Consider the following 23,326-nt stretch of genomic DNA (forward strand, 5'->3'; position numbering starts at 1 on the left):
GCTCTCCCTCGGCCGCTTCTCCCTTTTACCTCGCAGGGATACATAGTCTAATTCCAGACATGGGCAAATTTCGGCCCTCCAGGTGTTTTGGACTTCCACAATTCTTAACAGCCTCAGGCCCCTTCCTTTTCCCTTCCTTTCCCCCCTCAGCCGCTTAGCTGAGGGGAAAATTGTGGGAGTTGAAGTCCAAAACACCTGGAGGGCCCAGGTTTGCCTATGCCTGGTCAAATCCCCCCCCCCCTCCACCTGATGGCTGTCTGTTAGCCTCTTTTCAAGGCAATCCATTCCACTGCCAAAGAACTCTGACCGTCAGGAAGTTCTAATGTTTAGGTGGAATCTCCTTCCCTGCCATTTGAACCTGTTCTTCCATTTGAATCCACATAGACAAAATTTTTGAGATCTATCCTTGGCCTGTCAAATGTATGCCGATGACACCCAACTCTATTACTCCTTTCCACCCAAAGTCAAAGATGCTGTGTGCCAGCAGCATCCGTACCTTCAGTCACCAAGTCTGCCCATTGGTCAGTTCTCACCTGAAATACTGTGTCCAGTTCTGGGCACCACAGTTCAAAGGAGATGTCCAGAGGAGAGCGAGGAGGGCGACTAATATGATCAGAGATCTGGATACCATGCCCTGTGAGGAGCGTCTTAAAGAACTGGGCATGTTTAGCCTGCAGAAGATAAGGTTGAGAGGCGACATGACCTCTATGATTAAAAACCTGAAAAAATCTTACGGTATTAGGAAGAGGGAACAGGCTTTTTTTCTGCTGCCCTGGAGATTAGGATTCAATGTAGCAATAGGTTCAAATGACAGGAAAGGAGATTCTACCTGAACATTAGGAAAACTTCCCGACCATAAGAGTTATTCAGCAGTGGAACTCTCTGCCTCAGAATCTAGTGAAGGCTTCTTCCTTGGAAGCCTTTAAACAGGCTGGATGGCCATCTGTCGAGTACTTTTCCTGCTTGGCAGGAAGTTGGACTAGGTATTCCATGTGGTATCTTCCAACTCTATTCTATGATTCTAGGATTGATTCCCTGCAGAGTGAGCTTTGCCAGGAAGTGCAGAAGAGGCCCCTGCAGCCAGTAAGCCAGCCTTGCCTGACACCCTCAGCATGTGAAACAGGCCACAAAGTGGAAACACTGAAAATAGGAGCCTGTTTGAAAAAGTAATAATTGAATACATTTTGAAAGAAGCGTTCAAGTGGTTGCCAGAACATGTTTTTGTTTACTTACAAAATATGGTGGAACTCACTGTCTCAGTGAGTGGTGGAGGTTCCTTCTTTTGAGGCTTTTAAGCAAAGGCTGGCTGGATATCTGGCAGGGTTGCTTTGATTGTGCTTTTCCTGCATGGCAGAATGGGGTTAGACTGGATGGCCTGTGTAGTCTCTTCCAACTCTAGGATTGAATGACTTTTAACATGGCCTGGTGGTTTCATTTCTGCACATACATACTGTTAGCTGTGAATCAAAAGCTTCCTGAAACATTGAACTCTATTTTGTAAAACTGAAACCTATTTCTCATGTTATTTCAGTTTCTGATAACACATTTTCTGTTAAAGGAGTAATGCCAAGAAGCACATGCATTTTGCTACCTGAGATATCTCTACTGATAAAAGTGGCAGGTGGTAAAACACTCCTAGAAAAAGCATTCAGGGGAGCTCTTAGGCGAAAGGGACTCTTGGCACACATAGAAGTGTTGTATGAATTGGCAACTGAACTAAAACTGACAATTTCTTCATTTTGGTAGTGATTAGGTTGCACTTTGACTGTCAGCAAGGGAAAGGGAGATTTGTATTGGTGGAGGAAGCTAGCCACAGAAGTTAGCATTTCTAGGCTGCTAAGGAGAAAGTGAGGGGAAACAATTTGTAAACCATCTGTTGAGGCCCAGTCTGCCTTTCTTCCTAGAAGCAAGTTGCCTCCTTTCCTCCCTTATGGTGGCACCAGTGAGTATGTTGTATTTAGAAATTATATAATTATGCAGTGCATGAACACTATCAGCAATAAAAAGTAGACAAGGCTCCTGTGACTATAACAATGCTAACAGCCAAATAAACTCATTTTAGCAAACAAATATGGATAAACATTACCATTTCAGTGGTTGCAAATATTTACAGAACTCCTGGTGGATTTACATTGTTCTGGTGCAGAATTTTAGATTGTTTTAAGAAGACTGAAATAATAGTTTATAATGAGAAAAGTGCAGTGTACAAGGTGACATTGGGATTTCAGTTCAATAAGATTTCCCAGCCCAGAGTTGAACTGATATGTACTGAACCTGAGGCCTTCTATAGACAAGTAAAACAAGTCTTTTTTGAACTTTCTCTATGTGTGTCTTCAAGTTGCCTGTTTACTAATGCCTGCTTTCATTGGTTCCTATGGTGGCTCAGCATCTTTTTGAGAATACTGAATACGCCTAAGCAGTAACTTCAGAAATTCAGGAATATCACCAACTTGAGTGGTGGAGATAGGACAATGGCCTTAATACAGTGGTTTTCAACTTGTGGGTCCCCAGGTATTTTGGCCTACAACTCCCAGAAATCCTGGGCAGTTTACCAGCTGTTAGGATTTCTGGGAGTTGAAGGCCAAAACATCTGGGGACCCATAGGTTGAGAACCACTGCCTTAATATATTAACTGTTCCTAACATCCAGTCAAATAAACTCTTCTGTATTCTAGTAAGGTATAATCTCAAAAAATATGAAACAGCAAAAGGTCTCGGGATACCTTAAAGACTAAGGAGTTTTATTTAACTTCATTAGACCCTTCATTAGACACATCTGATCTGAGTTTATTGAAAAAGTATGCAATTCTCAATTACTTCCTCAGATCACAATAAGACTTACTTCCACAACACAGTGTTGCTTTGCTTAGTGTCAGTTGCATCTGATAAAATAGGTAGCACTCTACAAAATCTGCCAAATAATTTTAAGATGTTACACGACTCTTTTGTAAACAGACTAAACTATTTTTTCTCCTCTAAACAGAATCAATAGACTTGGTATGTAATTTCACATTGAAGTCAATAACTTTCACAATGTGTAACTATTTTTATTAGGTAATCTGAAAAAGAAATCCTTAACAAATGAAAATTAGAGAACTAAAGGACAGGTTTCCTATCTGTAATTGTTTCTTTGAGTTGCTATCCATGAAATTACACAAATGGGTCAATTTGTGCTTGCACAGAGCATCTTAAGAACCTTCTAGAATTCTATAGAAAATGGTAGAAAATCATTTAGTTGCTATATAATAGCAGTTGCCACCAAAACCATGGTTTTGTGGCTGTCAAAGCAGCAGCCACTAGCACTAGAGGTAAGTGCTAACACCCTCTTAAACACATTCCACATAGAAGCTGATTAAGAGGGTGTTTGATAACTGAGGATGTTTTGTGAGCTGCCATGACGATTTGTCTCATTGAGATCAAGAGGAGTATCAATCTCATATCCTCTGATTTGTAAGCTGGAGGGAATTGAGATCAGGAAGCTGAACTAAGAGGCATGAGGAGGAGGTCTGCTTGATACCAAAAGAAATGGTACCAGCATTGAGAAGGTAAGGGGAGTTGTAAACCACTTCTGCCTCTGCCACCATGCGGTGATGGGGATGCAGGAAGACTCATTATCTTCTCTACCACCCTGGTAATGAGAGAGATTGGAAGGATGGTGTACATCAGTGGTCCTGACCAATGGAAGACTAAGGCACCTCCAGACAGGCGGTGTTGTTGGGCCAAAGTTATGTGCAAAACTTGTGACAGTGAGTGAGTGTTGGAGAAGTCTCAGGCTCTGCATAGTTGAATAGGGAACAGATCACATCAGGATAGGGGTGCCACTCATGGTTCAAACATGTCAAACAACTATTTTTTGACCCCTGCAAGGTAGATAATGATTGGGAGGGCATTATGCTGTAGACAGATTTTTAGAGTCAAGTCCAGTAGTTTGGGGTATCTTGTTCACATAGTACACTGCTGTGATTTTGCCTGCCAAAACCTGTACTTCCAGGAAGTTGATGTGTTCCTTAGCTTCTGCTGCTGACTAACAGTTGTGGTTGGTGAGATCTCTGCAGTGAGCTCCCCAGACATGAAGAGAGGAGTCTGAGGTTAGCCAGCTTGGTTGATTCTGATGGCTTAGCTGGGGAGGAAGATTATGCTAAGAAATTTTCATATAGGAGGACCTTCAGGGGTATCTCCTGATTCCTCACCTGAGGCATGAAAGCCTAACAATGTGAGCACAAGTGTACCACGTGGGTCTCAACCAAAAAAAGAAAAAGACATTAGTGTTGCGAATCTTGCCTCCGCAGTACACACACACAAAGAATTCAGTGGAGAACATAACAAAGCCATAGGTCAAATAACAGTTCTAGCCAGGTTACAAGAGTTTGGCAAGATCTGTAAGGTGGTCCGGGTCACAATTAAAGTCTGACACTCTGAGGTCATGGCACAGGAGAGGAGGAAAACAGAAACAGATAGCCAGAAAAAACATAGGAGACAAATTGTAAGCTAGTCAAGCCAAAAGGAAGCAAGAGGTTTCTACCGGTGCTGCTATTGTGGATGAAAAGGAACTAGGGTTTTGGTGACAACCACTATTATATACTGAATGGGAGCGTGGGCAGGGTTATCACCAAAATATATATTTATAGAATTCTGGGAAATTCCAGGGATGCTCTACGCCTACACAGATTAATCAATTTGTTATTCACAGAGACCACAAAGACAAAAAGTCCAGTTTGTTTGCATGTTGCTTTATTTATTTTGAAAAATATTTTTAGGCACTAATTTCATTGCAATTTCTAGATTTTAAAAATGGTGTGGAACTTGTCTTAATTTTTTGTAGAACAGCCTGTAAAAAGGTAAGGGTTAGCATTCTGAATCCCATCAAAATCTATTCTGTTCTCAAAATAGTCAACCATATGTTCTTATTTAAAACCCACAGAGATATAGCATCTTCTTGTCTCATGCTTCCCAGTAACTGATATTGCTAGGGACGCTGCCACAAGTACTACAGGGAATAGAGAGTTAACATGACTAGTAGCCACTAAAGACCTCATCCTTCATGAATATAGTATAATTCATAGGAGATAATGCATACAATGCATGTCAGGACCATTCTTCTTTGGACCTATTATACCCTTATTATGTATGACATATCTGGCCACTGCCTTGTTGAAACAGCTTCTCGGGCTATTCTCTCATTTCCAGGCACTAGTCAAACTACTGGCCCTTCATGACAAGATCCAGATTATCTGAAAGACCATATTTCCCCTTGTCAGTTTTAAAATCCATGGGTGAAGACTTTTGCTCATTCCCACCACCATTACAGACTTGCTTGGAGAAGATAAGAACCTTCTCCATGGCTGCTCCCATCCCTTGAAATGCCCAGCTCCTTCCCTGCTTTCCTTTGCTAACAGGTAAATATCGTTTTTTCTTAAGCAGACTTTTAATGTGTAAGGAGGGAAGTTTATTGGGATGTGTATTTTCTATACATAAAACAGTTTTGTATGTCCTTTAAATGCTTTTATACTGTTTGATATGGGGATTTTAATTGTAACACCATTGTTAAGATATTTTAAATTGGTTGGAAGCTGCTTAGGATCCCAATCTAGAAGAAAAGTGACATGAAAAACCTGACGAATTGTCTAAATGCCCAAGAACTGAAATGTATACTTTAACCAAAGTAGACATTTTATTAAGAATTACATGGGGGAACTGGATGATTTGCCCAGTCCTAGATAGTGTTCTTATAATAAGGTGGTTGATTCTAGTGAGATTCCATAAGTTTAATTATACTGAAGAATGAGCTCTTATTTTCCTTCCTGAGAGAGGTTCTAATATAGAGGTGTCAAACCTGTGACTATCCAGATGTTTGGGCCTCCAGCTCTTCTATGCAAGGAGGTTGACACCATGAAACTGCTATTTCCAGACAATATTACTGAATATGTATGCCATCATTCTGAATGTGCTCATGCAGAACACAGAGAAAAATGTATTTTCTGCAATATCTTCCAGTCTCAATTTAGAAGAAACATGAGAAGGTATCAGTCACCAAGTACCTAATTAGTGAAGAGATTAGAGGAGACAGGTTCATGGCAATACACCCTCCTCACACAAAGTGCTTAAGAATCAAACAATCCAGTGCTGAATCTGGATAGCAAATGAAAGCTATTAAGACCAGTACCAACGATGTCCAGAAAAGTTAGGGGTTGGGCTGGTAAGGGAGCAAGTGCTGGCAAGACAACATTTCCTGGAAGACATTAGCATCACATTTGAGCAGGATGCCACTCAGTCTAGGAGATTTCCCTGCATTTCAGCATTTATTGCTATACTTACTGAGAATAAGATCTGCATGGAGGATTATCAGGAAGCTGGTCTTTGGATATAGAAGACAGGTTCTGCATCTCCAAGTACAAATGGGCAATAGGCCAAATATCGTTGCAAAATTGCCTTTGGGAGAGTAAGCAGGGGTGATTTTTGCTTCTCAAACCAAGACATTTGTTCATAAAGAGAAATTAAAGTGCTATCATATTAGATCTTCCAGAAAACTTGCATCAAAACAGAATTATCATTGGTCAAGGCAACAGTGAAGGGAATAGATTACTGCTCTCAGAACTGGGGTCTCACTCTTTGAGTATCTCACTTCAGAAGGTACTCTGTGTCACCAATCATTAACCAAGCTGTTGTGATCAGAATTGAGAATTGAAGGGCTGATGTGAAATGTCAATCTGTTCCAATAACACAGGAGCATGTGCCTGTTGTACACATGGGACAGATACTGTGCATGTGTATGTTGTGCAAACATGCAGAATTATGAACTTTATCTTTGCTCAGACTAATTCCCATACAGTTCACATCCAGGGCGTGATGCCATACTTTCACAAGCAGGCCATCCCACATCAGCTGGCCTCCCCTGATACATGTAAGGATGTTCAGCTGCTAGAAAAAGTGCTTGATTTTCTCCCAAGATGCTTTCTACTCAGTGTTTGTAGGACAGCACGTTACTTTCAGAGAATATGGGTTCTGTTCTGTTATCTGGCTCAGTGTATCTTACAGAAGAACAAATACAGTGACAGACCTATAGAACTATACAGCTAAAGCACACTTACAGCAGCTAGTGAAAGAAGGCAATTCTACTCAAAAGACATCAAATCTAGTCTGTCATCTTCATTTTCTAGAGCAGAAGACTTCGGCTTTGAGGACTCCATGCCCACTGGCAACTGGCATTCAGAAACATTCTTGTCATCACGCGAGTTGAGTCCATGAGCCGCATCATCTTGGAAAGCAGAAGAAGATATTTCATAAGCTGTGCTCACCTTGGGCTCCAGATTTTCCTTATGAGTGAGATCAAGCACACCAAATGCCTTACAAGGACCAGTACTAATATCCTCTAGTGTCAATGGACTAGTTTCTCTCCGGTCCCCCTTTGTCCTGCTAGGTTGGTATGAACATTCCTGGTTTTCTTCACAAAAGGAGTCTTCCATGCTGCCTACCAACGGCTGAGAAGCAATCAGCATATCTTGAGTGGTCTTCAGCACTCTTGGGATGCGCTTTTTGGTAACTGGTGGGGGTGAGTTCAGTCGCGGAATGGAGTCATTTAGTGTCTTCCTACAAGCACAATAAATATAGTTAAAGAAAAAGCTCTCAGAACTGCGTGTTGCCAGATCCTTCACCAAGGATGACTGGAAACCAATATAGGTTTCTATCTCTTGGTATTATCAGCATCTTAGTGCAAAAATCTGCTTTTGCCAGATAAGAAATGCCTGCCACTTCAAATACAGCTCAAACATGAAGCCGTCAATTGCAGCAACCATTTCTTCTAGGATTGCACAAGACAAAGGTGGCTACCATTACAGATCCTTTTTTACCCCATTGCTAAATCAGGAACAATCCCTTTTCCTTATTAGTCTGTTGGGGTGTGATATGTTCTGGTGTGCTGGCTGGGTGTCCTAACCTTCTAAGCAGCCTTTTCTATGATCCTGCTGTAGCAGAAGACAGCAGAAAGTCAGCAAAAATAGACAGAGGAAGAGGATGAGGGCAACCATGTTCTTGCTGTAGCATATATGAGTTGGGAAACCTGCAAAGAGTTGTTGCCAAGAAGGCTCATGATGCCACTTACCCCTCTGAATTGTCTTGGCCGTCCTGTAGCATATTGTGTGCACATGAGAGTGCTGCCCCTGCATTTTTGTTGACCTCCGTTACCCCCATGTTGCTATGGTTGGCAGGTTCCTTCCTGTGCAGGAAGTCATTGACTTTTGCACCCACGGTCTTTCCAAAATTCTTGAGGGGCTGGCTTCCTGGGAAAGACTGGGAGTGTAGGGATGCAGGTTTAGTGATTGGCAGCTTTAGCACATGGCTAGTATTGGAATTCTCAAACATGCTTTGGTCGACTGCAAAAGAAAGAAAACAACACCTGCATGATTGGGGCAAGTTTCAGGCAGAAGAATTTTGCATTGTTTACCTTGGCAGATGATCCAGAACAGGTGAAACCCAATAACAATACGGCTAAATGAAATAGTGACAAAGAAGTCCCATTCATTTTCATAGATCACCTCTAACTCAGGGTAACACTGAATGAATAATAAATCCCCATGACAGATCCTGCCTCAGTGACAGTTACTATGCTCTGATGCATTCTTATTCTGCTCCAATAGTAGGAAATAATACCATTTTCCCACCCCAAATCTCCCATGAAATGCAGCACTTTATCCACCTACCTCACCCACTAGGTTTACAATATACACTCCTTGAACTTAGACCCAGTTCACTCTCGTTTTAATCCTTGTTCTGTTTTGAATTGTTTACTCTTAAATGTGTTTTTATCTTATTTTAATTCTGTTTGTGGATGACTGTTTTATGTATGTATTTTTTGTATTATTGTGATTATCCGGCTTGATCCCATGTTAGCCATCCCGAGTCCCTTCCGGGAGATGGAGGTGGGATATATAAAAATAAAGTTGTTGTTGTTGTTATTATTATTATTAAAGCCACCTACAAACAGAACTCAAGAACAACATTTTTGGTTGCCATATTTTGGCTCCATCTACACTGTCATATAATGTCAGGCTGCATTATATGCCAGTGTAGATGAGGCCATAGACTGAAGAATGTGGGAGATAAGTTTGGCTTATTTATATTTTGCTCCTTAATTTTTTTGTGTCAGGAGCAACTTGAGAAACTGCAAGTCGCTTTTGGTGTGAGAGAATTGGCCGTCTGCAAGGACTTTGTCCAGAGGGCACCCAGATGTTTTACCATCCTGTGGGAGGCTTCTCTCATGTCCCCACATTGGAAGCTGGAGCTGACGGACAGGAGCTCACTCTGCTCCCCAGATACGAACAGCTGACCTTTCGATCAGCAGTCCTGCTGGTACAAGGGTTTACCAGCCTTGCCATTGTGCCACCAGAAGTTCCTTTGCTCCTTAATGAAAAGAATAAGCTCAGTTGCGCTGATTAGCAGTTCAGTCTTTCGTTACACTAGCAGTGGGATTTGGCCCAAAGGCAGCAGCCCAGTTTAGGGTATGAAGGACAGACCATCTGGCACATCTATTTCTGTCCTCCAACAGGTTGTTGTCACCTTCCATAGACTCCCCCCACTTTGTATTTCTCTTGACAATGACCTCTGGCTCTAATGTTTATCTCTGCACTCAGATAATCTCCATTTGATTTCCTAGCTGTTCTATAGATTTACTCTGCTTATAGTATTACTTTTGAATTCTAATTTAAGTAGGAGAGTTTATAAAATGAATTATGGAATTTATAAAATGAATTATGGGATTGTGCTTCTGAATTCTTTCTGAATGTACATTGAAAAAACACCACAATAAAACAGTCGGAAGCAATAATCCTGTCAAGATTCTTTTTGTGTATGGTTCACTGATGTGTTCATTTTATCTTGTGTAAAGAAATATCCATTTTTATCTGTCCAGAATTTCTTACTACTCATGGTTACAGAATTATGGCTTAACCTTATCAAAGCTAAACAGTCCCAAGTACAGTAACATTTCTTCAACCTCAGCAAAACCATCATGATTTTTGTCACCCTCTCTGCAGTTTTTCCATTTCCACATTATCTCTTTTGAAGTGCTATGACAAAACCTATATTAAATAGTTTGAATATACAGTAGTTGTACCCTAATTATGTTAGTAAAGGTAAAGGTTTTCCCCTGACATTCAGTCTAGTTGTGTCCGACTCAGGGAGTTGGTGCTCACCTCCATTTCTAAGCCGAAGAGCCGGCATTGTCCATAGACACCTCCAAGGTCATGTGACCAGCATGACTGCATGGAGCACCATTACAGTACTGGGATTTTTATCTATTTTTAATTCTTTCCTGACATGGAATTTGCCATTTTTTCAGCAACTGCTTGATGAGTCCACATTTTGTTCAAATATCAAGATCTTTTTTTTTTTTGGTCAGTCAACATGATATCAGACCAACCAGCATATAGATGACACTGGGATTATGGACACTACACCTGCACAAGCTGTTTCTCAAGCTTATTTCAGAAACGTTTCTACCCCTTTTTTATTTTGATCATCTTGACCACCAGAAAATTTGACCGCTAGACTATTCACTGCCAGACCCTGTTTATTTATGATCAAGTGAGAAAGCAGCAGTCCCAACAGATACTTTTGTAAGAATTTACAAAAGCTGCACAGTTCTGGTCCATCTTACCCATCCAAACACATTTCCCTTTATGAGCCAGCTACGTAGAACACTAAAATCTGGTGGGGAGATCCTGCTTTCGGTCCCGCCACCTTTGCAGGTGCAGTTGGTGGGGACGAGACAGGCCCTCCTCGGTGGTGGCCCCATGGCTGTGGAACTCCTTCCCCAATGAGATTAGATTGGCTCCCTTCCTCCTAGTGTTTAGGAAACAACTTAAGATTTGGTTGTTCAAGCAGGCATTCGATGAATGACAGAAATCTGGAAATATGGAAGTAGCTAAAGATACTCTGGGATCGATGCAAGATCTAAAGGTTTTATATTGGGTCTGTGATTGTTGTTATAGTTTTAATGGTTTTAATCTGTTGTTATATGTTGTCGGTTTGATATGTGATGTCTTATCCATGTAAGGCATAGAATTTTGCCATTGATTCTGTTGTGACCCATGTATCGCTTTTCTCACCCCAGGGGTGAGAAAAACATATATAAATGCAATAAATAAATCAATTTAATTCTTTTCTGTTTTCTATTCTAATCAGTTTCCAATCTGTAAGAAGACTTCACCCTTTAACTGCCATGATTGTTCACCAGTAATTGACAAACTTATTACTAATCAAAACAAACATAATTCCCGGGAAAGGACTAACGGATTGTTAATTATTAATATGCTTTAAAATGCTAATTCAGTTATGTGTGAACAGCAAGGAAAGCTACCTGTCTCTGTTAGGAATTCAATGCAAAGTCAGTGACAGAGGCAAGAAACTCCCACTCTGTTATCCCTTCCTTGTCCAAACCAGAGCAAATAATGCAATAAAATTCCTATCTATACACCAACAAGGTCTGAACAATAGATGAGTGACCAAAAAAGAGGATTATGGCAGGTACTCAATTACAAGTACTGACTGCTGTTCTTGGTTTTGAAAAGTGTTTTCAATACTAGGGATTATTAGGAAAGGGAGTGAAGACAACATTTTCAGTATGACAATGTCTGTTGAAAAATATATTTTGCAGGTACTAAATCTGGAATATGGTGCATAATTCTGGTTGACTCATCACAGAAAGATTTTGTGGAGCTTTAGCAGGGAAGGAACGGGCAACAAAATGAAAAGTAGGGAAGCTGGGAACGTTGTCCCTATGAAGAAAGAAATTAATTACAGAAAAAATCTATATAAAAGGGGATATGAAATGGATATATGATAGGTTTTTACAATGATGCCTTATGTAGAAGACGGAGATTTGTCATCTTTTCTCATAACACTAACACTCAGGGTCAGGAAATGAATATGAAAATACTTCTTTAGATGGAAACCCAATTAATTATTGGAATCTTACTACTGTATGTGGTAACGATTACTGACTTTGATGGATTGAAATCCAATTAATTAATGGAATCTGTTACTACAAGATGTGGTAACGATCACTGACTTTGATGGATTGAAATCCAATTAGTTAATGGAATCTGTTACTACAATATGTGATAAAGACTATTGACTTTGACGGAGTGAAAGCAATTAGACAAATTTAGAAAGGTCATACAGGGACAAGAATTTGTGTCTGCCAAGATTAAAGAAATCTTGAGGTTGAGAAGCACGGTATTCCTCCAAATTCGAGTTATTGGGATTACAAAGAACAGGAGAGGATGCTGTAACCCTTGTTCACAGAAACACCACAACTGATCCCTGCTGGAAATGGGATACTGGATAAATTGGGATGGATTAGTAGGGCTCTTAGATTTTCATATTGTAATTTAAGGGCCAGTTTAGCTCATACTTTTTCTCCAGATGCTTTCCATTTTCTATATACTGTCAGATTTCCATATTCATGTATTTTGTGCCCATAGATTTGAAAATATTTGGGGAAAATACCCCTCAAATCTCGATTTTTCTGGGCACTGAGCACTATGCTGATGTGTAGGTTTACCCTGCTATAGCTTTCTGCCATTTCACTTGTTTCAGGGTCTCTGAGGCACTTGTTCGAGTTGCTCACCTTTTTATATACAGGAAAGGTGTCCAACTTGTGACCCTCCAGGTCAGTAGTTCTCAACCTCTGGGTCCCTGGGTGTTTTGGCACACAACTCCCAGAAATCCCAGCCAGTTTACCAGTTGTTAGGATTTCTGAAAGTTGAAGGTGTTTTGGACTCCAGTTCTCAAAAGCCCTAGCAAGCTTGTCAAATGGTGAAGAATTCTGGGAGCCGAAGTCCAAAACACCCATAGAGTTTCAAGTTAGACACCACTGATATGATGGATGCCTTTTCACTATGTCATTGGACATAATAGGACTTGAGCATCTGCTGATTTTCGTATCCACAGGAGTCCTGAAACCAAACCCTAAAGGACACTATTACTCGATGGATCAGTGAATGGAGCTTTCTTTTCTCAGGGCTACTTCAATGCCAACAGTATTAGACACACTGCCACCACACCCCCAAAATTTAGAGAAAGAAGATTCTTATCACAGAAAGTCTAGGGGCCCAATTGAACACTCTCTTTTGTATAAAAAAATTGAGTTGCTACAGTTCATTTTAATTACTGTATTCAGGTATTTTGACCAAGGCAATTATTTCTCACTACTTATCCCCATGGCTCTCTTTTGAGACCTTGCTGGGTATGCCTTTGGCACAGGGACGTATTTATTTCCACTCATGAGAGTACAACAAATATTAATGTTGTGATTTTAGAGCTCCTTCAGAATACATTACACCAGAAGTGATGAGCTATTAGGATAGATATTAAAAGAAAACCACTGGTTACGTAGGCATTATAGATGGGTGAGATGTGTCTTCTAGTACCTTTTTAGACATACTGGCCATGACTGAACTGCACCTGATTAAGACCGAGATGAATAGGCTTCAGGAGTTGAAGGTAACAGCTCAGACAGCAATTTCTAAACACAAGGGCGTGAATTCTATAGTGAGAATAAATTGGGTATTAAAATAATGAGAAAAAAGGCTTCAAATGGCTGTAAACCAGAAGAGTTTCGATAGCTAAAGGAGCTGTCAGAATTTAAAACAGAACTGTAGTCCTGTCCTTTTTGGCAAGGGTACCCAGTCAATTTTGAGCTGCGAATTTTAAATTTGTATTCTGTCGGTAGCACTTTTTCATCTGTGTACTAAGTATTTTGGTATAGGTGTTTTGCCTGCGTTGTACCCTGCCTCAGGCAGTGAGGGAGAGGCAAGTAACAAAATCTGTTGTTGATGTTATGAGTATTATTATATTCTACACTAATCAGGCCTCATCTTGAGTACTTCGTTCAGTTCTAGGCATCTCAGTTTAGGAACAAAAGAGACAAGTTGGAGCAAGTTCAGAGTAAGAGGTATAGAGAACAAAACATATCAGAAGAGATGGAAAGAGTTGAGTATGTTCAGTTTGTGAAGAGGAGAGTGAGGGGTAAATTGACTGTAGACTTTAGATAAGTTTGTGTTGATCACAGGTAATGGAGCACAGGCCTATTCTGTGCTGCTTCAGAGGGTAGAAACAGGTGAGATAGAGAGAATCTGCACGTGAATGTTTGTGTGAAATATGTCTCTGTCTCAGAGAGGTGCATGTCCCTTTTGTTCTTCCCAATTATGGAAAATTGTATGTAGTGGTTGTGATGAGCCTTGATTAAATTAGCCGCTTTCATGTTTCAGACACAAGTTTGAGAAGAGACAGAGAAAGCAAAGGAAGCAAAGAAAGAAAAAACAACAGTTTAGGTTTAAAAATAAGAAAGATTTATTTCACAAAAGCCAAGATGCTAATACCACCACACGGGCCTTAAGTGCACTTACAGAGAAAGTAATTCCATAAATAAGCACGCTTCTAAATAAGGGAGATAACAAAAGAATGCAGAAAGGGTTTTATAAAGGAAAAAAAATTGGTGTAATAAACAATGTCAGAATCTCCATACAGACAGTCTGAAAAAAGTTTTAAGTTTAGACATGAGTGAATGTAGAGCCACTGCTAAGCAATACCTGCTAAAATGGGCATTATTGCACTGAGTTAGCAATATTCTTTTCCAATTATCCTTTGCCATCCCAGGCAATGGATATTATCATAGATCAGATGGGCATATTAATATCTGGAATGGCTGCTTTTTGTCTCCTTGTGGAGAAAAAAAAGCGGGGTATAAATAATAATAATAATAATAATAATAATAATAATAATAATAATAATAATAATGGTGATGGTTCCAGTTCCTTAAAAGGCCCAATCTTCGTGTTACCAACTTTTCTCTATATCAACACCCTTCTCTTCTCATTTCGCCTACGCATTCTCTTTCCACCTCTATATGTTCATTTCAGACATTTTATCTCATCACTTTTAGTTTTCCTTCCTTATCTTTGTCATCAGAAAAGACTAGAGACTATTTTTATACAGCAGGTCTGAACATGAAAGATACCTAAGATATGTTGACAGTTGCCACTATCCCCTTCCCATACTATCTTATCTGCTGTTGGCTCGGTGGCTCTGCTGCTACCAATCAACCAAACAACTAGATTAATGTTTAAATAACAAGGGTGAAGAAACAAATCCTCAACCCAATTCATATTTGAAGGCACTTTCTCCCTGAGCTGGATCCCTGATAATCTAGTTCATCATAAGCAAGCAATGGTCTTGGTTTATAATTCCAGAAACTTCTACGTCTTATCAGTCTGCAGTTTATAAGCCCACAAACAAGTCGTTGGCTCACATGGTCCCAATGTGCTTCAGTAAAAAAATGACTGTTTCTTAAATCATAGTTTCCAAACTAGAACATTGGTTGAAAGGGGCCTAAGGCAAGATAGCATCCATATGCCAAGATTAGGTTTAAATGACAGAAGTAACTCTGATTTTTTTTTAAAAAAAGAAGATGTTTAAAAAGGTACAGGTAAGAAAGGGAGAAAGGGAGAGGAAATGAGGAAGTATGTAGGTAGAAAGCTTATATTTTGCCTGCTAACCTGTAGTTTATCTAAAGAGATTGTTTTGTAAAAAGTAGGCCAGATAGTAGAAAAGAAAGTGAGGTTGGAGAATTGGATTATCACCGACACAGAAGAAATATTCTACCTTCCTTAGGCTGCTCAGCTTTCCTCTTAAATATCACCCTTATGAGTACGAAAGTGTCTATCCCAGAAGAGTTACTCCCACCTCACTATCAGTGATGCTAAAAATGCCCACTTTGATCCAGGGAACATGGGAGACTCCTGGTTGAACATCTGAACAGTGTCTCATATATGGAAATTATTTGAAAGTTGTTCCAATTGTTCCTTCTCCAAACAATTTAAATGATTCTTCAATCACACAACTGTTTGAACATCACACAAACAGCCAAAAATCTGTTTAGCTTAATGAGAAAAGAACAGCACAGCTGCTCACGACTTAACATGAAAGGCCTTCCTGTGTTGCAGCGTTGATCTTTCTCTGTTCCTACCACATTCCACAAGGACAGGTTGCTTAACTGTAACTATATTTCTTTGAGCGGACATCTGTGAATTCATACAACTGGGTTTTCACTGTGCAGTACCTCTTTGGAAACATCTAGAATCACTATGCTTTCAGGTGGTCACTGTTGCTGTCTTGACTTGCATGAAAAGTCAGAAAACATCTTACGTGTTTTATTATGTTTATGAAATTCAAAGTGTATTATGACTCTGCAAAGCACCTTTGTTTCCAGAGTCTGTAGTGGTATTTCATGACTTCTAGTCCGTTAGCCATTACAATTTCAGTTTTTGAAAAAGCTGATCTCTCATATTTGGAAAGATGTTAATAAATGGGATTATTCCATAAATGTCTTGGTTTTCTTGTGAAATGATACCCATCTTTTGATTATGTGAGCTTGTTAGTCACCATTTGTTTGAGTCACAGAGGCCACAAAGAAGAACAGGTTGTAAGTATATTTCTTTGAGTGGGAAAGGTTTCCCCTTGACATTAAGTCTAGTCGGGTCTGACTAGGGCGTAGTGCTCATCTCCATTTCTAAGCCGAAGCGTCAGCGTTATTCGTAGATGCATTCTAGGTCATGTTGCCAGCATGACTACATGGAGTGCTGTTATCTTCCGCCAAAGCCTATTGATCTACTTGCATTTGCATGTTTTCGAACTGCTAAGTTGGCAGAAGCTGGGCTAACACTGGGAGCTTACCCCTCCCACAGATTCGAACCACCGACCTTCTGGTCAGCAAGTTCTGCAGCTTAACTGTATCACCGCAGCTACCATTCTTTGAGTAATCATCTGTGAATTTACACAGCCCTATTTATCCTTCCTGCTGGCATAATGCCACCTTTGGTTATTAAGTACCAACTAGCACATTTATACCCTCAGGAGGGTGCACAGTTTTACAAGCCAAAAATTCTACCTAGTGATTCTAGAGTAGTGCCATTGTGCCCCAACCCCCTCTCAATATAATATATAATCATCATATTATGCTATACTAATAATATAATATATTGTATATGCATATAATATTAATAATGTAATACAAAATATAAGAATGCACTATTATAATGGTATATTTATATTATATGTAATAATATTACAATATAGTGTTATATATTGTATGTATATATGGCTTGTAAGCCACCCTGAGTCCCCTTCGGGGTGAGAAGGGCGGGATATAAATGTCGCTAATAAATAAATAAATAAATAAATAGAGGTTTGCAAAGAGACACTGCACAGGAACAGTGAAACCTAGTTGTGTGATTCAGAGAGACCACGAAGAAGAAACATGATTTGCATTTAACAGCCTTGGCTTCATAGAGAATGTCTTGGCAAATACTGACAGTAGATCTTCCATTACTGGCTCATTTTCCTTACACCAGGTAACTGAATGTGACTGCTATTCAGAACCCTAAAATAATGAGCTGACAATGAAATAATGACAAATGCTACAATAACAACAGGAAAAACAAATCTAAATTCAGCACGTACTTTTGAATAAAAACAGACAATCAAAACATCAACTTTTTTCAAGGAAGTAACTAGTTACATATAACATGGATGGAGATCCTCCAGTCTCTGGACCTTATCTGGTTTGCCAAATTAGCTTATCTGAAAAGATGGCAGGAAAACAAGTGACCCTTAGCAGCAAGGCCACAGCTATCATTTGATTAAATCCTTGCCTTCTCCACTGAGTCTTAACCTCATGACTCAGACAGTTCCTGAAACACTATCGGAATATGCTCCATTTTTTTTTGCCCAACTTCCCCACATAGGAAAACAGAAAATGGGTCACCAACTGACATCATGCATCTGGCAGTGGGGTATGGCAAGTCTAGTCCCTTGACCTAATTGTTCCCTCTGATGCAAAAAAAGAGGCAGCTAAGGGTTTGGTACATGGCATATACGAAACGAAGGGCAGGGTGCTGCTGCTGCTGGATACCTACCATAATATGGTGAACATACCATAATTTTGGGAACTGATGTTTTGCATGAGTAAGTTTTACATTCCTCTATTTTTTAAAGACAATTAAGAATCTGTTCTGAAGGCTGTTTACTTTTATAATAGCTAGATGTTACCTCCACTATTTCTTAAGCACTGGAAGAAGGCAGGAAATTTGTCTTTCCCTCTTTTCTTATTCCAGATCTATTGCCATGCAAAGAGTGCTGGGGAAAAGGTTATTTTCCTGTCATGCCTGTTAGGTATATAGTATTGGCAATTACCCAATGCTCTTTCAATTCTGCACTTAGCTGCCCACATAAGCATGGCAAACATTAAGGGGAAGAGGGTGGAAGACAGAACGGCCATGTCCCTTCTTTGCCTCTGCTGGAATAGCAATAAAAGTAAATTCAGAGTAAAACCTAGGGGCATGTACCAAACAAATACTGTTCAATGTGTTATTGAAGGCTTTAATGGCCGGAATCACTGAGTTGCTGTGAGTTTTCCAGGCTGTATGGCTATGTTCCAGAAGCACTCTCTCCTGACGTTTAAACCACATCTGTGGCAGGCATCCTCAGAGGTTGTGAGGTCTGTTGGAAACTAGGCAAGTGAGGTTTATATATCTGTGGAAGGTCCGGGGTGGGAGAAAGAACTCTTGTTTGTTGGAGGCAAGTGTGAATGTTGCAATTGGCTTCCTTGATTAGGGACCACCAAACACAGCATTGCCCAAACACAAATCAAGGAACATTAAAGACACTGACAACTAATCCAACCAGAGAAGTCAGCCGTAGCAGAGCACTTGATGAACCAGAAATGCTGGACCACTCCAACAACAACCATCGTGTCAGACTACACAGAGAAGCCATTGAAATCCATAAGCATGTGGACAATTTCAACAGAAAGGAGGAAACCATGAAAAAAAAATCTGGCTACCAGAATTTTAAAAAAACTCTAAAATCAGGACAGAAAATAAAGAACAAAACTCAGAAAATAAGGGAATTCCAGACAAGAAACAATCAGGGCCAGCTAACACCTCCTAACAAAAGATCCCCAGGCAAGAAGCAGCCAGGCTTTTACGTTGCAAGGCTATTCAGTGCTAATCAAGGTGGCCAATTGCAACATTCACACTTGACTCCAACAGACAAGAGTTCTTTCTCCCACCCTGGACTTTCCACAGATATATAAACCTCCCTTGCCTAGTTTCCAACAGACCTTGCAACCTCTGAGAATGCCTGCCACCGATATGGGCGAAACGTCATGAGAGAATGCTTCTGGAACATGGCCATACAGCCTGGAAAACTCGCAGCAACCCAAATATTGTTCTCTCCATTTAAAAATGCATAGAGGGAACATACTTAGGATTGCTAAAAATAGGAGAGGATCTTTTTATTTGATGGGTTATAATAGTATTTATAATAATGAAGAAAAAGAATGAGAATGTAGCTGGGGGGGGGGGGAGGTGTGGGTGAGGAGACGGTCAAGGAAAGGAAGTAGCTCGTTTTTACTAGAGAGCCAGAGCAAAAGCAGAGTGATGTACCTACATAATACCAGTTTTTACTGTGCGGTCAGCATCACATGTGATCACAGGACTACATGGAAATATGTATTATTGTACAAGTGTAGGGAACATAAAAGAACCCACAAAACATGTGTAAGTTAGTATTGAAGGTGCCATAATGAAGACATATCACAAGTACTCTTCTGGAATTGAGGCAGCATTGATTTGTGAAGTGCCCAGGTTCACATTTCCAGAAGAAATCAACTCATATTGAACCATTCCTTCAAATATAACCATGTGCATAACTAAAACATTTCCTTCAGTTTGCACACACCTAAGGCTGTCTGGACACTAAACAGCGGCAGTCCTTGGACAGTTTGCTATGAAAACAGGAATGTACCTCCACAAGATTCACAATTTCAGTGCGTGCCAAAGCCAAACACATTCCACACAAACACACCTGAATTCTGCCAATTACATATATTATGTAAATTAGACAAAATTGCACTGTGTTTCCTTGATCTACTGCCAATTTGTTCTTCTATTCTGTTATGGAGGTAAAAAAACTATGCAGGATTTAGTTCAATAGAAATAGTAGTCTTGTTCTATTCCACTTTGGTCAGACCTCATGGGAATACAGTGGCAAAAAAGCCAATGGGATTTTGACCCGCATCAATAGGAGTCTAGTGTCTAGATCCAGGGAAGTCATGCTACCTCTCTATTCTTCCTTGATCAGACCACACCTGGAATCACACTATGTCCAGTTCTGGGCACCGCAATTGAAGGGAGATGTTGAGAAGCTGGAAGGTGTCCAGAGGAGGGTGATGAAAATGATTAAGGGTCTGGAGAACAAGCCCTATGAGGAGCGGCTTAAAGAGCTGGGCATGTTTAGCCTGCAGAAGAGAAGGCTGAGAGGAGACATGATAATCATGTATAAATATGTGAGGGGAAGTCATAGGGAGGAGGGAGCAGGCTTATTTTCTGCTGCCTTGGAGACTAGGATGCGGAACAATGGCTTCAAACTACAGGAGAGAAGATTCCACCTCAACATTAGGAAGAACTTCCTCACTGTCAAAGCTGTTTAGCAGTGGAACTCTCTCTGGTGGAGGTTCCTTCTTCGGAGGCTTTTAAGTAGAAGCACAATGGCCATCTGTCTCATTCAATTTTCCTGCTTCTTGGCAGGGGGTTGGATTGGATGACCTACAAAGTCTCTTCCAACTCTACGATTCTACTGTGTCCATTTCTGGGCACCATGATTAAAGAAGGACATCAACAAGCTCAACCGTATCTAAAGAAGGGTGACCAAAAATAATCAAAGCTTTGGAAACCACGTCCTATGAGGAGTTTAGGGAACTGGGTATATTTAGCTTGAAGAAACGAAGGCATGATAGCCATGTTTAAATATTTGAAAGGATATCACATGGAGGAAAGGGTAAGGTTATTTTCTGCTGCTCTGGAGACTAGGACACGAAGCAGTGGATTCAAATTGCAGGAAAAGAGATTGCACCTAAACATTAGGAATAACTTCCTGACTGTAAGAGCTGTTCAGCAGTGGAACTCTCTGCCTCAGAGTGTGGTGGGGTCTCCTTTGCTGGAGGTTGTTAAAGAGAGACTGGCCATCTGTTAGGGATGCTTTAATTGTGCTTTTTCCTGCCTGGCAGGGGATTAGATTGGATGGCGCTTGTGGTCTCTTCCACCTCTATGATTCTATGACATGTCTCTTGTTCTTTAGCATCCTTGCTTACTCTTACCCAGCTATTTTTTTCATCCTTAAAGGTTTAGCCATTTTTTTCTGAGAAAAATAAACAAGCTGAGATTCTCCCGGTACTAAAGGTAGCAGACAATGCCAATCTTGATGGTGTAACAGTGGAATCTTTTGGAAATGCCTGCCAATAGCAATCCCGTCCTCAGTATTCAAGGTGGGACAACAGCATGGGGGAGTTCTGTTGCTGATGAAACACTGTTTCCCAATAGAATATGGGGCAGCATATTCCTTCTCCAATGAAGAATCTGTGCTCAGACAGCAATAGTTGGGAATATTTAGGCATATGTGCAAGGACTCCTGAACTACAGCTTTCCTCCCCCATTACTGTCAACAAACCTAGAGCAGCTCTACTTCCTTTTTATACTGGAATGTCTTCATCCAAGTTATCTCCCAGCCCCTGTTTGTTCAGAACACAGAGCAGGCGAAGGGATTCCTCCCGGACCCAGGAGTCCCACTCCTCGCTCTCATCCGTGCTGGACTCATGCTGAGAGGTGAGCCCAGAATCGTGGAACCTGATAAGCTCCAAGCTGCCCAAGGGAGGCACAGCCTTGGAGTGGAAATGGAAGCATTCCAGCTTTGCCAAACAGTCACTCCTACCTAAGGGGCTGACCAGAGAGCTGGTAATGGTGGAAAAACTGGAGTCAAACTGGAGCGGGTAGTTGTCCTCAGGCGCTGGGGTGGTAGGGTCGCACAGAACAGGTAGCGTCACTGGACGATAGCTGGTTTCCACCAAACTCTTTTGAGAATCCACTGAAAAACAGGGAGAAAAAGGGAAGCATTGTGTCAGTCATCTCTTCTGTCTCTAGCATGAAAGAAGGCAGCTCACCCACTGAAATAGGAGCCGTGGTGGCACAATGGATTAAACCAGAGATCGTGTAAAGATACAGTTGTCCTATTACTAACTAATATACAGAACAGAACAATGGTAACAGACAAATTATAATCCTTACAGGCGCAAGAATAATACATAAATACAAACTGTTTACAGCATTACATCAAACATTATATTCATGTTTGTATGTTTTTTCAGTAACAAATAAGTATGTTCAATAACTGAGTACAACACTTTAAATTCCAGTATTGTCCCACATAGATAGACGTCTTAGAAATGCTTGTTCAAAGGAGTAAACAACTGTATATTGTGGTTCACACTTTAGATCAATTTATCATAGTCCCATGTAAGTTAATGTTTTGGAGATGTGCAAAAGGAATGTAAACTATAAAGGAATGTAGAACAAAGGAATGTAGAAACCAACAACGATTCCCGGGTATTTTTTAACCCTTGTTTCTGGATCAAAATTCCTTCTTCAGGTAGCTTCTGAAGGTTCTTTCTAGCGTTTGTTGTAGACTTTTCTGCAGCTTTTGTAAATTCCACTAAGGAGTTTGTGGCTCTGCTGTAGCACTTCAATTGTGGATAATGATCCTACTGCCTTCCATTTCTAAGACGTTTATCTACGTGAGACAATACTGGAATTTAAAGTGTTGTACTCAGTTATTGAACATACTTATTTGTTACTGAAAAAACATACAAACATGAATATAATGTTTGATGTAATGCTGTAAACAGTTTGTATTTGTGTATTACTCATGCGCCTGTAAGGATTATAATTTGTCTGTTACCATTGTTCTATTCTGTATATTAGTTAGTAATAGGACAACTGTATCTTTACACGTATTATAGATTTCTGTGTACTTTAGTGTTAAACCAGGGGTCCCCAAACTTTTTAAACAGGGAGCCAGTTCATGATCTTTCGGACCGTTGGAGGGCCGGACTATAGTTGGCCACCGAGCAATAATAATTAATAATAGTAATAATAATAAATAACAACAACAATAATAATAATAAAAAGAGGGTTGGAAGAGACCCTTCTGGCCATTGAGTCCAAGTCCTTTCTGCCTTTGTGCACCAAAAGCACAAGCAAAGCACCCCTGACAGATGACCACCCAGCCTCAATGTTAATGTTAATGTTAATGTTAATAATAATAATAATAATAATAATAATAATAATAATAATAATAATAATAAAGAGGGTTGGAAGAGACCCCTTGGGCCATTTAGTCCAATCCCCTTCTGCCTTTGTGCACCAAAAGCACAAGCC

General features: G+C 40.3%; 1 protein-coding gene and 1 long non-coding RNA gene across 4 annotated transcripts in view; one reads left to right on the forward strand and one right to left on the reverse strand.

Moving 5' to 3' along the window:
• Positions 1 to 2: 2 nt before the first annotated feature.
• LOC134298260 (uncharacterized) lies at positions 3 to 7,294 on the forward strand. Its single transcript, XR_010005235.1, has 3 exons — positions 3 to 1,942; positions 5,187 to 5,395; positions 7,157 to 7,294. It is a non-coding gene; the product is annotated as an uncharacterized LOC134298260 (long non-coding RNA).
• nos1ap (nitric oxide synthase 1 adaptor protein) overlaps positions 4,714 to 23,326 on the reverse strand; it is a 68,131-nt gene continuing 49,518 nt past the window's right edge. For 2 of the 3 annotated variants that reach the window (XM_062977809.1, XM_062977810.1), the window contains 3 exons: positions 21,825 to 21,977; positions 8,098 to 8,368; positions 4,714 to 7,586 (listed from right to left, as the gene is read on the reverse strand). In XM_062977809.1, coding sequence (XP_062833879.1) covers positions 7,112 to 7,586; positions 8,098 to 8,368; positions 21,825 to 21,977 — 899 coding nt within the window. In that variant the 3' untranslated portion in view covers positions 4,714 to 7,111. Of the gene's footprint in view, positions 7,587 to 8,097; positions 8,369 to 14,324; positions 21,978 to 23,326 lie in introns of those variants that run through there. The other variant, XM_062977811.1, reaches the window with a different exon arrangement.

The sequence above is a fragment of the Anolis carolinensis genome, chromosome 4 (assembly GCF_035594765.1).
Source record: "Anolis carolinensis isolate JA03-04 chromosome 4, rAnoCar3.1.pri, whole genome shotgun sequence".
Taxonomy (NCBI): domain Eukaryota; kingdom Metazoa; phylum Chordata; class Lepidosauria; order Squamata; family Dactyloidae; genus Anolis; species Anolis carolinensis.